Here is a 13,509-nt window from a genome sequence, read left to right as displayed (position 1 = left end):
CATCCTCAGAATCACCATCACAATCATCACCATCATCATCACCATCACTACCATCAGCAGTTGCAGCGTCATCAGCGTGCCGGCAGTAATCCGATGATGTCGCAGCATCATTCGCTGCCGCGTATGTATCAGCAGGACCATCATCAGCAACAGCAGCAGCAGCAACAACAGCAGCAGCAGCAGCAGCAGCAGCAGCAGCATCACCACCAGTCGCATCGTCATCAGCGTTATCATCCGGATCGCTCGCCGTCGCCGTCTTTCTCGCCGTTGAACGACGAAGATTGCGTCGCCGGCCGGTGCTCCCCGATGCGAGCACCGCGACACCATTCGCGCAGAAGTTCAATGAGGTCGTCGCCATCGCCGTCGCGATGGTCCTCCCCGGCCTCCTCGGCATCGCCTTTAGGCACGCCGTCGCGCGCAATGTCGCGCGCCGCAACACCCTCGCCGCCGATCGCTGCGCCCACGTCATCCGCGGACCCACCGCTCGCGCCGGCGACGACATCGTCGCGAAGGGGCTGCTGCATCCTGCTGCTCACCTGCCGTGCCCAGGGCAGCGCGAGAATCGATATCTTTGCGCGCGTTGCCTTCCCTCTCATGTTCATTCTCTTCAACTTCGCGTACTGGTCTATTTATCTGTTTCGCGGCGAAGATAACGTGGGCATAAAGAAGTGAAGAAAAAGAAGAGGAAAGTGTGACGGAATCAAAATCGCATGATACGATAAGCCAGATCGGATCCTTGAAGAATGGCTCGAGGCAGCTTTAACAATTGTTCGATCTTTCAAAAAAAAAGTCTTTCACATCAACGAGATCGCAGTCAAGTCGCGTTTGCTCAATAAGGACCGATCAGAGGCACTTGGACGAAAAGAGATTCCTCTACTGCCCGCGCCCGAAATGAAAATATTCCAGGACGAGGATCATCCAAAGCGCAACGAGGATGTTAGCGATGCTCCGTAAAATCTTACGACGGTGGGTAAAAAGAATGAGGACGATAAAACGCAACACATTACCCGCGCCCACTTTACACATTTAATACACGTACACACACGCACACCGTACCTTATGACCCGCTCGGAAGACCGCGTGCCACATACTGAACTGAAAGCGTAGTGGGCCCTGTATAGCCACGGCCTGTTAACAATTAAAAAAAAAAAAAGCGTAAAGTTTATAAGTATAATTATATCTACGTTGTGCGAGATATGGCGCGTCGTCCAGCGAGCGAGCTCGTTCGTCGACGCGCAGACTGCGGACGCGTCCGTCGTTGCGAATTGACGTCGGACGCGCGGTCCGTAAAAAAATCCGGTAAATATTACCGTGAAACGGGGTAAAATAATAACGCGCGACATATCGCGATAACGACGATCGCGCTCCGATTTCTTAGCAAAACGATAGTTGCATCGGTAATGTTTGTACAGGAGATGTTTCGTTGTCGTTTCACAAAGAATACGGAACGGTCTGCATTACCTCGCTGTGCCACGTGTTGCCCCTTCATAAGGCTGCACAGGGGGATTGACCGGAATGTTTGACGCTGCAAAATATTGGGAGATATATCTATAAAAGTGTCGAATGTTCCGATAGTTTTCCGAGTGTGCAATGACCTGCTGATATGAGCTGGCGGGTTTATCAGTTCTTAGCGATACCAAGGAGCTTCAAAAGTTTGTTATGTTTTTCAGTTATTGTATTTCTTTTCTATTTATCTCTATAATGTATAATTTATATAAAAGAAAACAAACAAAAAAACAGTTATTGCAAAGTGTAATATTGAATCAGGAAGGTTTAATCGTAATTTAATGCTTAAAGGACACTGTTCCTTCCTCACTGATAATGTACAAACTGAGAGAGAGAGAGAGAGAGAGAGAGAGAGAGAGAGAGACTCCTTGGGATCGCTAATTTTAATCCTTATCCGGGTGATTCTTTTCCCGTCTGTGAGAAGAAAAGCTAATACGCTTTCGCCGAAGCGATCATTTGGCGTAACTTATCGACGAATTGAGAATTCGTAATATTTCGAGCGAATTGCAGAGAAACAGTGAATAAATGCGAAGATGTTATTTTTTTTACAAATATAATCCAAAGTCCGGATAAAGATTAACGCGCAGACGCGAATGCGAGCCGAAGGCGACCGCGGACTCGCGATACAAAATACCGGCGAAGCAGTCGCGTCGCGCGCGATTCGCGGACAATGTATTTCCTTTTTCCGCTGCCCCGGGTCGGTCGTTCAAGAAGAAGAAAGAAGACGCCCGGCTCGGGGCTCTCACACGTATATTGCTCAGAAGAGATCGGCGATGCCGCGCGTAAAAATCTACCCCCCTCCCCCGTCGACTTATATATTATTCTACTCGTCGCGAGGAATTGCGGTGTCGTCGACCTCGCGAACGGAAACGAGGAGAAGACGACGAAGACACGCAGAACGTGCTCACAGAGAAAAATAAAACACATAAGAAGGAGAAAAAGCGCGGTGCGGACGATAGTTGTATTTTTTGAAACTCGACGGGAGACGCTACTACCCTCAAGCGAGAGACGACACGGCGACCCCCCTCCCCTCTCCCCGGCAAGCCCTCGACGAGAGCATACCCCGTTACGTACTCGGTGGTTAACGAGGAAACAGGAGGGTGCGAGATCGGACATGCCGTTTCCTGCGCGTGTGTTATTATAGAGAGTCTCCAATCGTGAATCTAAAAGATTGTCGGGGGACCAACTCTCATCCCTGATAATTCGCACGTAACGGAGATTCACGCGTGTCCGATCCACATATCTCAGTTTCTCCCCATTCGTGTATCTTCCTTTTACTTCGTGCAATCGATACCATGCGCGTGCGTAAGAAGAAGTAACTATCTCGCGGGTTCGACAATCCGCTCGCGACGTCGGATCTAATACACCACGCGCCTTTGTAGGATCGCGTACTGTACTCGGAGACAAGCATATAAACAACTCATCTTCTTTCTACAATATTACAACAACGTTCGTGTAAGAAGCGCGATTTAATATCGACGTCGTTATTCCAAGATTTGATATTGTTTTTAAAAACGAAAGGTGTATCTATATATGTCTCTGAGTATAACAAGCCTCCGGGATCACGCGTATGAAATGGCAAGTATTCTCACGAAAGCGGGAAAAACGTCGTAAATGCAGATACAAATGTCATTAACGTTGACTGTGTTTTTTTATAACGAATCGCCGCACTTTTCGAAAATATTATCGTAAAGGTATAAGGGATATTAATCTGCGAGAGTTTATATTTACGTCAAACGATTCAAGTGAAAATTATACTTTTAAGTATTGTTTACGCAGAGCTCTTTAAATCCTGGAGGAATAAAATCGAATAATTACAAGCAAGAATTATTTGCGGTAGCCGCGAAATATGTACATACGCAAAGCCTATACGAAAAATCTTGCGTTAAATCTTTTCAGGAAGGAAGTCAGCTTCCTGCTATAATTATAACGATAGTACACCTCGTCGCCTAGTACTAATCATCATTTTTCTGAAACTCAACGATTGGCAAAAATCAATCTTCAACGGATGGATACTGTAATCTCTCGACTCGTAATTAATTGTTTCGGGCAATCCATCAGATTAACGATACATACTTGCAAATCCGGATGTATATTAGAATCGGAATTGATTGAGTGCGTCTATGCGTGAGATATCTGATGCGCCGCTTCACGCATGTAATTTAAGTAGTCGAATAATAATGATCATGTATTATCGTGCATATAACGTTAGCAATAATCAGAAGGGACACTTCATTTTTATTCTTTCTCGCTCAAATTTTTCCAATATTCTTACGTAGAATAATTAGATCGTAGGCGTGGTATAGACGAGAGCAATTGTCATCTTCCTTTCTTTATTCTATCCATTTCGAATTCTGCTCCGCGTCCGTCTATACTGTGGCTACTTGCTTGAATATAATACACGTAGACTGTCGTTGTTTGCGCGTAAACACCCGGTATATTACTGGCATCCGCGTGAGCGACACCGCGTATACTTAAGAGATGTCTCTCTCTGTACGAATTAGAGACTTGAAGGGACACAAAGCCAGTATTTATGAAAACGATTACACGTAGAGATTCATGTATATATTATAGTATCATCGGTTATCGAATCTCTCGATAAACTCGCGCGCATAAATTCGTCTGTATTAGCGAATCACGTGGATGCTCGATGCATCGAGCGGTTCGAATTAACAGACTTAAATCGTCGCGAAATCTTTTGTAGAGAGCTGCAGGCTCTTAGTAGATCGCTTGAAACTTTCCGCATCTTTTCAATCAAAGCAACGCGATAAACATTCGATTCGCGTCGTACTCCGAGATATTTCGCTTGCCTTTTTTTTTTTTTTTTTTTTTTTTTTAAATACGATCGAGAGATTATATGTATTATATCTCGAGTATAAAGAATGTTCAAGTTGTTCTAAAAAAATCACTCTTGTACTTTGAAACGCTCTCTTAGCGTTTGACAACACTAAAGAGCAATCGTAGAATCTACACGATAGTTTGACAATAGAGTCGTATAACGAGCAATTGTCTTTCTTCGAGAAATCATCTTTTTTTCCTCCCGCCCCCCCCCCCCCCGAATTGCCCGTCTTCATGATTGTACATCGCGAAAACGAGGGTACGAAAAATCGATGACATTTTTAGCGAACGCCTTTAATTTGAGCGACCGAGCAACGATTGCTTCCAACGTTTTGTCTCGTCTCCCATGATCGATTCGCTTCCTTTTTCGGAAGCCGCTGGCTCTTCGAGACGAGGTTTCCGGCTATTTTAGCGGTTGCGGACAATTGACTGACGTTTAATTATAGATATCATCAAATCTGCTGCACGCACGCGCCGGCACGCGTCACCGGATGACGTATCCTCCTCGATTCATATATTATATATATATATATATATAAAAATCATAAGTGTAACGCTAAAGAACAAAAATTCCAGGATAGAAAGATGCATCGTGTGGATTGAGGAGGCTATTTCCGGTGACCGAAAGTTAGGGACGACCGTGTAAAACTTCACCCTCACACTTGTCACTCGCTTGCTTGGAGTCACTCAAGTCCAGGCGAGATCGATTCGCACACCGAAAGAAAAAGAAAAAGAAAAAAAAAAAAAAAAAAGACACATAGCGTCTCACACATACACACATGTACACACATGAATATATGACCCTTGCACGACACACAAAGTACGAGATCCCATTGTATCGCAAATATAATTATAAGCGCGCCACACACATAGCTCTCTCCCACGTCCGAAGACACACCTAAAGGGTTTAATGTTATTGTTATATGCGTACGTTGTAATATATGTGAACGAAGCATGCTGAGCCCTCTGTAAAAACAAAATAAATCCCTCCTTTATCCCTCAAAAAAAAAAAAAAAAAAAAAAAAAAAAAAAAACAAAAAAAAACAAAAAAAAAATTCATGCGAAGGAGCTTGTTAAACACACGTATACACACATACACACAGGCCGCACTCACGCACGCACTGTGCGTGTCTCAAAAGAGATTCTCGCGTTATCCCGCGCACGTTTACATTGCGAAGAAAACATAAACAAAAATCGCACTTTAACTTAAACACTACGATTAGTGGGACATCAATATCTCGTTTTTTCTTACAATCACGGACGAACGACGAGCGAATCTCTTGCGCGATCTCCACCGAAAATACGACGCACCTCTAACGAGCTCTGTCTATAAGGCTCTTGAATTTTAAGACTCGAGAGAGACCGGTTAAATTTTTAACATAGATCGAATTATAATAATCTACGAAATATATGATTGTGCTATAATAAAGTACGTAGAAATTTCTTGTGCCTCTTTCAATCGATTCAAAGGTGCATCGAACTTTCGGTCGAAGCTGCCGAGGATTTCTTCGCCGTAATCGCGATCGAGTCGATCACTGTCTCAATTAACCCCCTATAAAACCGCGCTCGCGTCCTGGATAAGTATTGACGAGCGGATATTAAACGTTGTCCATAATAATCGTAAGGATTGTGTCCTTCCTCGGCGAAAGGGAGCAATGGCACAATCGACTCTCACGTCGAGAACGTAAAAAAAAGAAGATATTGCATGTTTGTGATTCGTGAGTGCAAAAGCACGATATTCCAAGATGTGTAACATAATAAATTTGTATCGTGGCGCATAGTCCGATAAAAAAAAAAAAAGAAGAGATCTTTTCCAGCGTGAAACTCATTAGATCGTCAATTACACCGGTGTACATCTTATATTGATTGAGTAATAATCATTTCTGTCAACAAGTACCACACGTGTGATCGGACTCGGTCACCAGAAGAAGAAGCGAAGCGAATCGAACCGAAGATCGGTACACGTGTTAGGCTGAGAAAACAACAAACGGAATCGGTATTCTAAAATTACCGTAAGACCTTTAAGCATTATCACTGTAATTAAGATATAAATTAAATTAAACAGAACGGGGGCGAAAAATCGATCCTACGCATGAGTCATTCTTTTGTTGTTTTACTCTTCCCTACGCGATTAACGAATTAATCCCGACGATCGTTACAATTAGGAGCCACTTTTTTTTCTATGACGAATGACTTTTATTATGTTTTGTTAAATTAATAGCGCTTAATTTATAGATACATTATCGCCGAGTGCATCACAGGTAAGTAATTACTATTAATAAAGTAACATAGTCATTGGAAAATAATCTAGTAGAAGCCAACGTGCGTCAATATTGTAATGCAAAATAATGTCTAATAATTTAGAACATACATTTACGAATTTATTCGTGTCACGTTGGTAAAATACTGTACATTAAGTATTATTATTTATTATTTGTCGTAATTGCCTAAATGTAAATGAATAAGTTATAAATAAGCGTGCTAGACATTTAAAATGACAATTCTGTAAAATTTTATAATATATATATATATAATATAAACACACATATAATATATATTATATTATATATATATATATATATAACATATATAATATTCAGTGTATTTAATATATATATATATATATATATATATATATATATATATATATATATAATATAATATATATTATGTGTGTGTTTATATTATATATAAATATATATATATATGTTGTACTAAATTAAACATTGCTACATTTTGGAAGTTTATTTTGCATAATTAGATTTATCCGATCGTTTACTTTATCCTAGCTTTTTTCTTTTTTTATTATTACTGGAATATAAGACGTGAGAAGTAGAGCGTTATAAAAACATATAAACGATAGTTTGCATTGCAGTACATTCATATTATATCTAATCTAAATCTAGTGTATATAGATAAATATTTGAGAGGGGAAAAAATTAGATACGACAGACAAGATGCAAAAGGAAATAAAAAATGATAGTACATTCTATCATTGTATAACAAGTGAGTAGTCATTAAAATATCTTCAATTCTCCAAGTATACTTTAAATATTCTTACAAATACACATATGAATTGCATAAAAGCTTGTCTTACGATAGCGACGGTCAATATATCGAAGTTGACATAAGAGATTCGTGTAAATATGGTCGGCAAACTATCAAATATGTTGCATGGCAAGTCAAAAGCTGGGATGTTAGATTCGTGATTTTATAGTAAATTTGCGAAAAATTTGTCGTACGTCAGTTGCGGAAAGCTTTACGATTTGTCGTTCGCAATTCATAATTGATCGATCAATATATATATATATATTCTTTATATAAAAATCATTCTGCTAGCGAATAATGGATTCGACAATCTTTTCCATCAAGTTATTCACAAATCACGAATACCTACATAATCTAGAGCCAGCTTATGACGATTCAATGGGATATGAATTGTTGTGCAGACTATACGCTGTTGTACGCAAAATAGCGTCCCATTGAACTCGGCATACATAACTTGTCGCGAACAGCGTTCGTGTCATTTGAAATCAGTGATTTCAACAGTCATTATCCTACTAATACACTCCTTTTGGACGTAAAAAAAAAATTACCTGCCTTGTAAATACAGACATGTTTTTAGCCGCCGCTGGAAGATCATCTTTCACTACTCCAGTAACTCTTGCCGATAACCTCTGAGAAGAAGCAATTTCTTGTTAGCATATTGATCATTCCATAGGACTTTAATATCTTCTCGATAGCTAGCATAGCGATTTACCATTACGGTTGCTAACGGGGCTACGACTTCGCGAATAGCTACGACTGTAGCTTCGTCGACTGCTACGACCGTTACGTTCTCTGCTATGACTTCGACTTCTGCTTCGCGAGTAGCTGCGTTCCTTTCCGTTACGACCACCACCTCCGCCACCTCGAGTTCGCCATCGGTTTCTTGCACCTGTTGGTGTAAATCCAATTGTCTTTACACGAGCTTGAACTTTATGTAAATTAGTTTCTCGGTATACTCGTTTTTGAAATACCTCTGTTTCTGCCATATCCACCGGCTTTACCGTCAGCGAGCTCCAACAGTTTCGGGTTTATCACCTGATTCGCCTCCTTCAGTACTTGTATCAGGTCGTTGGCCTTGTTGGCGTTGTTGGGCGTGAAGAAAGTATACGCCGTGCCGGTTTTCTGTCGACGGCCGGTACGACCGATACGATGGACATAATCCTCGGAACAGGAGGGGTAGTCAAAATTGATGACAAACTTGACGTCTTCAACGTCTGAAATTAAGATTTGGCATTATACCGGTTCTACTCTTCGTGGGATTCCAGTGTTGAGGACAGATAGGGGTTAAGACAGTAGTAGTGTCGCAAGGATTGTGAAACACCGCGAGTCGAGTATCTTGGATGTTATCGGAGAGTATATTACAATAAATTATATAACGACATTCGATACACTCTTGAAGAAATTACATAATAATCCGGACATTATTGCGTTGCTTCTTGTATTTAAAAATTTACAAAAAAAAAATTTAATGTAAAACATTTTTGTTAGAAATAGTAATTTCTTAGTAACACGATTTTGTTATAATTTTAATAAGAGAATATAAACAAAAATAAATTGTTGAACCGAACACGATTCTAATCTTCCTTTCCTAAATATCATGATGAAATCTTTGACTTTATTGTAATTCCCAAAAAAGGAGAAAAAAAGATTATAAAAATACATTTAAAGTCTTTTTCCAACAAATATAAATGACTGATATCTAGAAAAGAGACTAGAATCGTGACCTAACAAATTCATGGTACAATAATTAGTTATGAAAAAAAGTAAAAAATTAAAAAAAAAAAACGACTGTATGGTGTTGGTCATCACAGGAATTAAAGGTCAGAGAATGCGTACAATTTAAAGGGACATAAAAGTGATAGGAAGATTTGTGAGCGTTACGTGTTCATACCCGTATATATACATACATATGTATAAACAAGCGAGCATTTTGACAAACATTATTGATAAGTTAATAATTACACAGGCAAGAGACAAATGTGAACATACATGTATTTATATATACGCGTATATACGTGTACGTGTACGTGTGTGTGTGTGTGTGTGTGTGTGTGTGTGTGTGTGTGTGTGTGTGTGTGTGTGTGTGTGTGTGTGTGTGTATGTGTATTCGAGTGTATACGAGTATATATGTAAATGTCAATTAATGAAAAAAATTTTAACTATATTTTACTAAAATATATTAGGCAGTGGGCGAGTGTTTCGCTAGCAACGTACGGGCAGGGCCTGGCTATTTGCGCTCGCTCCAGCTACTGCCTCCGCCACTCTGTCGCTACAGGCGCAGGGCGCGCTAAGAGAGGCTCTGGCATATCTGCTATCACATGCCACCGCCTCAACGGACCAACGTTGTTGGTTGTCTGATTAGCTTGAGCGTGCCAGCGCAGGGGACTCTATTCTGGCAACAACGACCTGGCCAGCCAGCCCGGATGGCGTACAGCGCAGCGCAGTAGGACTGATATCCAGTATGTAGGTAGGTAGGTAAAGTAGTAGTAGTAGAGTAGTAGTAGTAGTAGATCCCGATTTGGCCCGGACTTGGCCGGACTTCACACGCGATTGACGGACGGACGGATAGAGGCACGGCGTCGCGGCCAGCGCAGACAATGCAAACCAGTGCACCACCGAACAAAGAGCGGCGGCGGGCACCCCCGACATGCTTTGCATTACCCGGCGTGGGCCTGCGCGCAATGTGCCTCTGCAATACAAACAAAGATCCAACCGCGTTAGCTGTATGATTACCTCCAACCATCCTCCTGCTTCAATATGCTCATATCTTTTTGCTTTTCTTTTTGCCCTATTCCTTCTCTCTCATTTCCTTCTTTTTCTTACTTCAACTTTACAACGCGTTAAAAACTGTAATGTTCCGTTTGCAGAAAAGATCCGAATTTAAATGTAATGCGCGTAACTGCAATTTACAACATTTATACGTGTAATATGCCATATAAATGATTTTAAGCAAAGGTCATCAGTTTTTATTCAATGGACATTATGTATGGTTTCTGTTACTTCCCCGGCAATATATATATATGATTTGACTTATTTAATTTGTTACAAGACTAATTTGCACGTATATTCTTTTGTATAGCGTAAGAAAAGATTCTTGAAAAGATTTTTAAACACAATTTAAATTGCACGTATCTTTCAGTTTATGCTTTTAACGGAACATTACATTACAGGAAAGAATTTTGATCAGAATAGAGCATTGTATATAAAAAAGAAAAAAAAATTATAATTTTCGGGATTTAAAATTAATACCGTGAATATTAATCAGCTTGTCTTCCATGTTATAGGAAAATAACTGACAATATATTGTTGTGTCATAAGAAAACACTGAATTACTTACCAAGACCGCGTGCAGCAACGTCAGTAGCAACAAGGATTGGTGCTTTGCCTGATCTGAAATCTACAAAATTATATATAAATGTAATACCTGTAAACTTTACACACATATATACATACATACATACATACATACATACATACATACATACATACATACATACATACATACATACATACATACATACATACATACATACATACATACATACATACATACATACATACATACATACATACATACATACATACATACATACATACATACATACATACATACATACATACATACATACATACATACATACATACATACATACATACATACATACATACATACATACATACATACATACATACATACATACATACATACATACATACATACATACATACATACATACATACATACATACATACATACATACATACATACATACATACATACATACATACATACATACATACATACATACATACATACATACATACATACATACATACATACATACATACATACATACATACATACATACATACATACATACATACATACATACATACATACATACATACATACATACATACATACATACATACATACATATATACATATCGTTAATGTTTTCTCCTAAATTCTTTGCAAAAAAAATGTATTATTTAATATCGTGCATTCATCTATACCTTGTAAAACCCAATCTCGTTCTTGCTGAGTCTTGTCACCATGAATGCAAACTGCTGGCCAACCATCGCGCTTCATTTTTCTCGTTATTTCATCTACTCTACGCTTCGTTTCAATAAATACTATGGTTTTATTCTCACTTTCTGCCATTATTTCTTTCAATAGAGTACTTAATCTATAAAAATGTGATAAGACAGTTTTCTTCGGAATTGTTAATATAATTGCTATAACCATTAATAATTGTTAATAACTATCGTGCCAAATAAACTAAACAGCCAAAAGTACTCGAAACTCTTATACTCACTTATTCTCTTTTTCATAGTCCTGACATACATCTATTATTTGTAATATATTATGATTTGCTGAAAGTTGTAAAGAACCGACATTGATTTGAGCGTAATCTTTAAGAAAATCTTCAGCTAAATTCTTTACTTCTTTAGGCCATGTGGCTGACCACATCAGTGTTTGCCTGTCTGGTCTAATTTGTTCTATAATCTTCCTGATTTGTGGCTCAAATCCCATGTCCAACATCCTGTCAGCTTCGTCTAATACCAAATATGTACATCTTTTCAAATTCGTCTTCCCAGACTCGAGAAAATCTAGTAGTCTGCCAGGTGTAGCAATCACTATTTCTACACCGCCGTCCAGATCCCTTGCTTGGGCACCTTTCGGCGCTCCACCATACAGACAGGTGTTTCTAATGCCTGATGAGTGTCCAAAATCATCAGCAACTTGCTGAATCTGTTGGGCCAACTCTCGTGTAGGTGCCAAAACTAATGCTATAGGCCCATCTTTACGACTTAATTTCGGTTGGCTATTAATATGAACTATCGCAGGCAATATATAAGACAGTGTCTTCCCAGATCCTGTGGATGCAATGCCCACCATATCTCGGCCGCTTAATGCAATAGGCCATCCTTGAGCTTGAATCGATGTGGGTTCGCTAAAACCTTGCCTTCTGCAAAATAAAGGTAACTCAGTAAGTACTATTCGCAATTGCAAATACAAAATGTTTAAAAAATCCAATCTTTGTGACCACCACTGCTTACTTGATCTCTTTCAGGACATAATCCGGAAAACCTGCCTCGTCGAAATTGAAAACAGGATTGGGTATATTTTTGCCCCTCAGTGTGATTTCCTTCTCAACCCTGTATTGCTCTACAATACGTGGATCTCGATTTTGAACTGCTTCGTGAGGAATGTAAAAGTCCTTTTTGAAAGGTTCTAATCTGCTGAGGTCCCATCGTGGCTTCCTTAAATTCGCACCAGGTTGACCGCGACTGCTGCGACTGTTGGATGGCCTGTCGCGTCCTCCGCTGCCACCCCAGCTCCTCCTGTCACGTGGTGATCTACTTCGCGAGCGGCTACGCGACCTACGCCGCCTGTCTCTATCGCGACTACGGCTACACCAATATATATAATAGCGATTAATACATATAATTAATACATAAATAAATTATAGAAAATTAATTAAAATTCTAATTTTTACAGAATTTAAACTGATACGTCTGTCCAGAGAGAGAGAGAGAGAGAGAGAGAGCGCGTCATGTATAACGAAGACAACCGCTGTCTAGTAAAAAATGTATCTCAATTTGAAAGAATGTACAAAGTTATGGAAACTCTTTGTCAAAGAATTCGGAAAGAATACCGGTAAGAATCCGGCTTTTATGATGACAAAGAAAGCTCGCAAGTAGTTTCTTATCGCGCAAATATTAGAACAGGGTAGGCGTTCTCGGCGAGATGCCCTGTCTTGTATATTTCTCGTCGTAATATATTCGCATCTACGTACCTTCTATAGCGGCCCATATTCCCTTTTGTTTTGAACACAGGTTCTTTGATTTTCTTATTAAACAATATTACTCAATGTTGCGAATAAATAGCTCGCGACAGTTCGCATACGGTACCCGCAAATTGGAACGCGAAATAACGCAAAGGGAAAAAGACACCATTAATAATGTAGAGTGCGTAGACTAGTACTCGACATTCCGATTCTTATCTCAGAATCCTACAGAGCTGATTGGCCGTCGCGTTACAGTATGTGCCAATCAGATCGCGATGCATTTAGTCAGAGATGGGAATATTATATGAAGGTATGTACATAT

The 13,509-nt window shown here is 39.7% G+C and overlaps 2 protein-coding genes across 2 annotated transcripts in view; one reads left to right on the top strand and one right to left on the bottom strand.

Annotated features, from left to right (window-relative positions):
* Positions 1-6,106, top strand: part of Gluclalpha (glycine receptor alpha 1) — a 78,574-nt gene extending 72,468 nt beyond the window's left edge. The window contains exon 11 of the mRNA XM_072905495.1: positions 67-6,106. Within this exon, the coding sequence (XP_072761596.1) occupies positions 67-672 (606 nt within the window). The 3' untranslated portion in view covers positions 673-6,106. The remainder of the gene's footprint in view (positions 1-66) is intronic.
* A 916-nt stretch (positions 6,107-7,022) lies between these two features.
* Positions 7,023-13,363, bottom strand: LOC140672978 (probable ATP-dependent RNA helicase DDX17). The gene is made up of 8 exons (XM_072905506.1): positions 13,197-13,363; positions 12,457-12,810; positions 11,712-12,365; positions 11,410-11,582; positions 10,730-10,789; positions 8,364-8,606; positions 8,105-8,281; positions 7,023-8,021 (listed from the first exon to the last, which is right to left on the bottom strand). Exons 1-8 carry the CDS (start codon positions 13,211-13,213, stop codon positions 7,984-7,986), a joined length of 1,716 nt encoding a protein of 571 aa, XP_072761607.1. The 5' UTR covers positions 13,214-13,363; the 3' UTR covers positions 7,023-7,983.
* Between the last annotated feature and the right edge of the window lie 146 nt (positions 13,364-13,509).

This window comes from Anoplolepis gracilipes, chromosome 14, assembly GCF_047496725.1.
Source record: "Anoplolepis gracilipes chromosome 14, ASM4749672v1, whole genome shotgun sequence".
NCBI lineage: Eukaryota > Metazoa > Arthropoda > Insecta > Hymenoptera > Formicidae > Anoplolepis > Anoplolepis gracilipes.
This window is presented reverse-complemented; position numbering and strand designations above follow the sequence as displayed.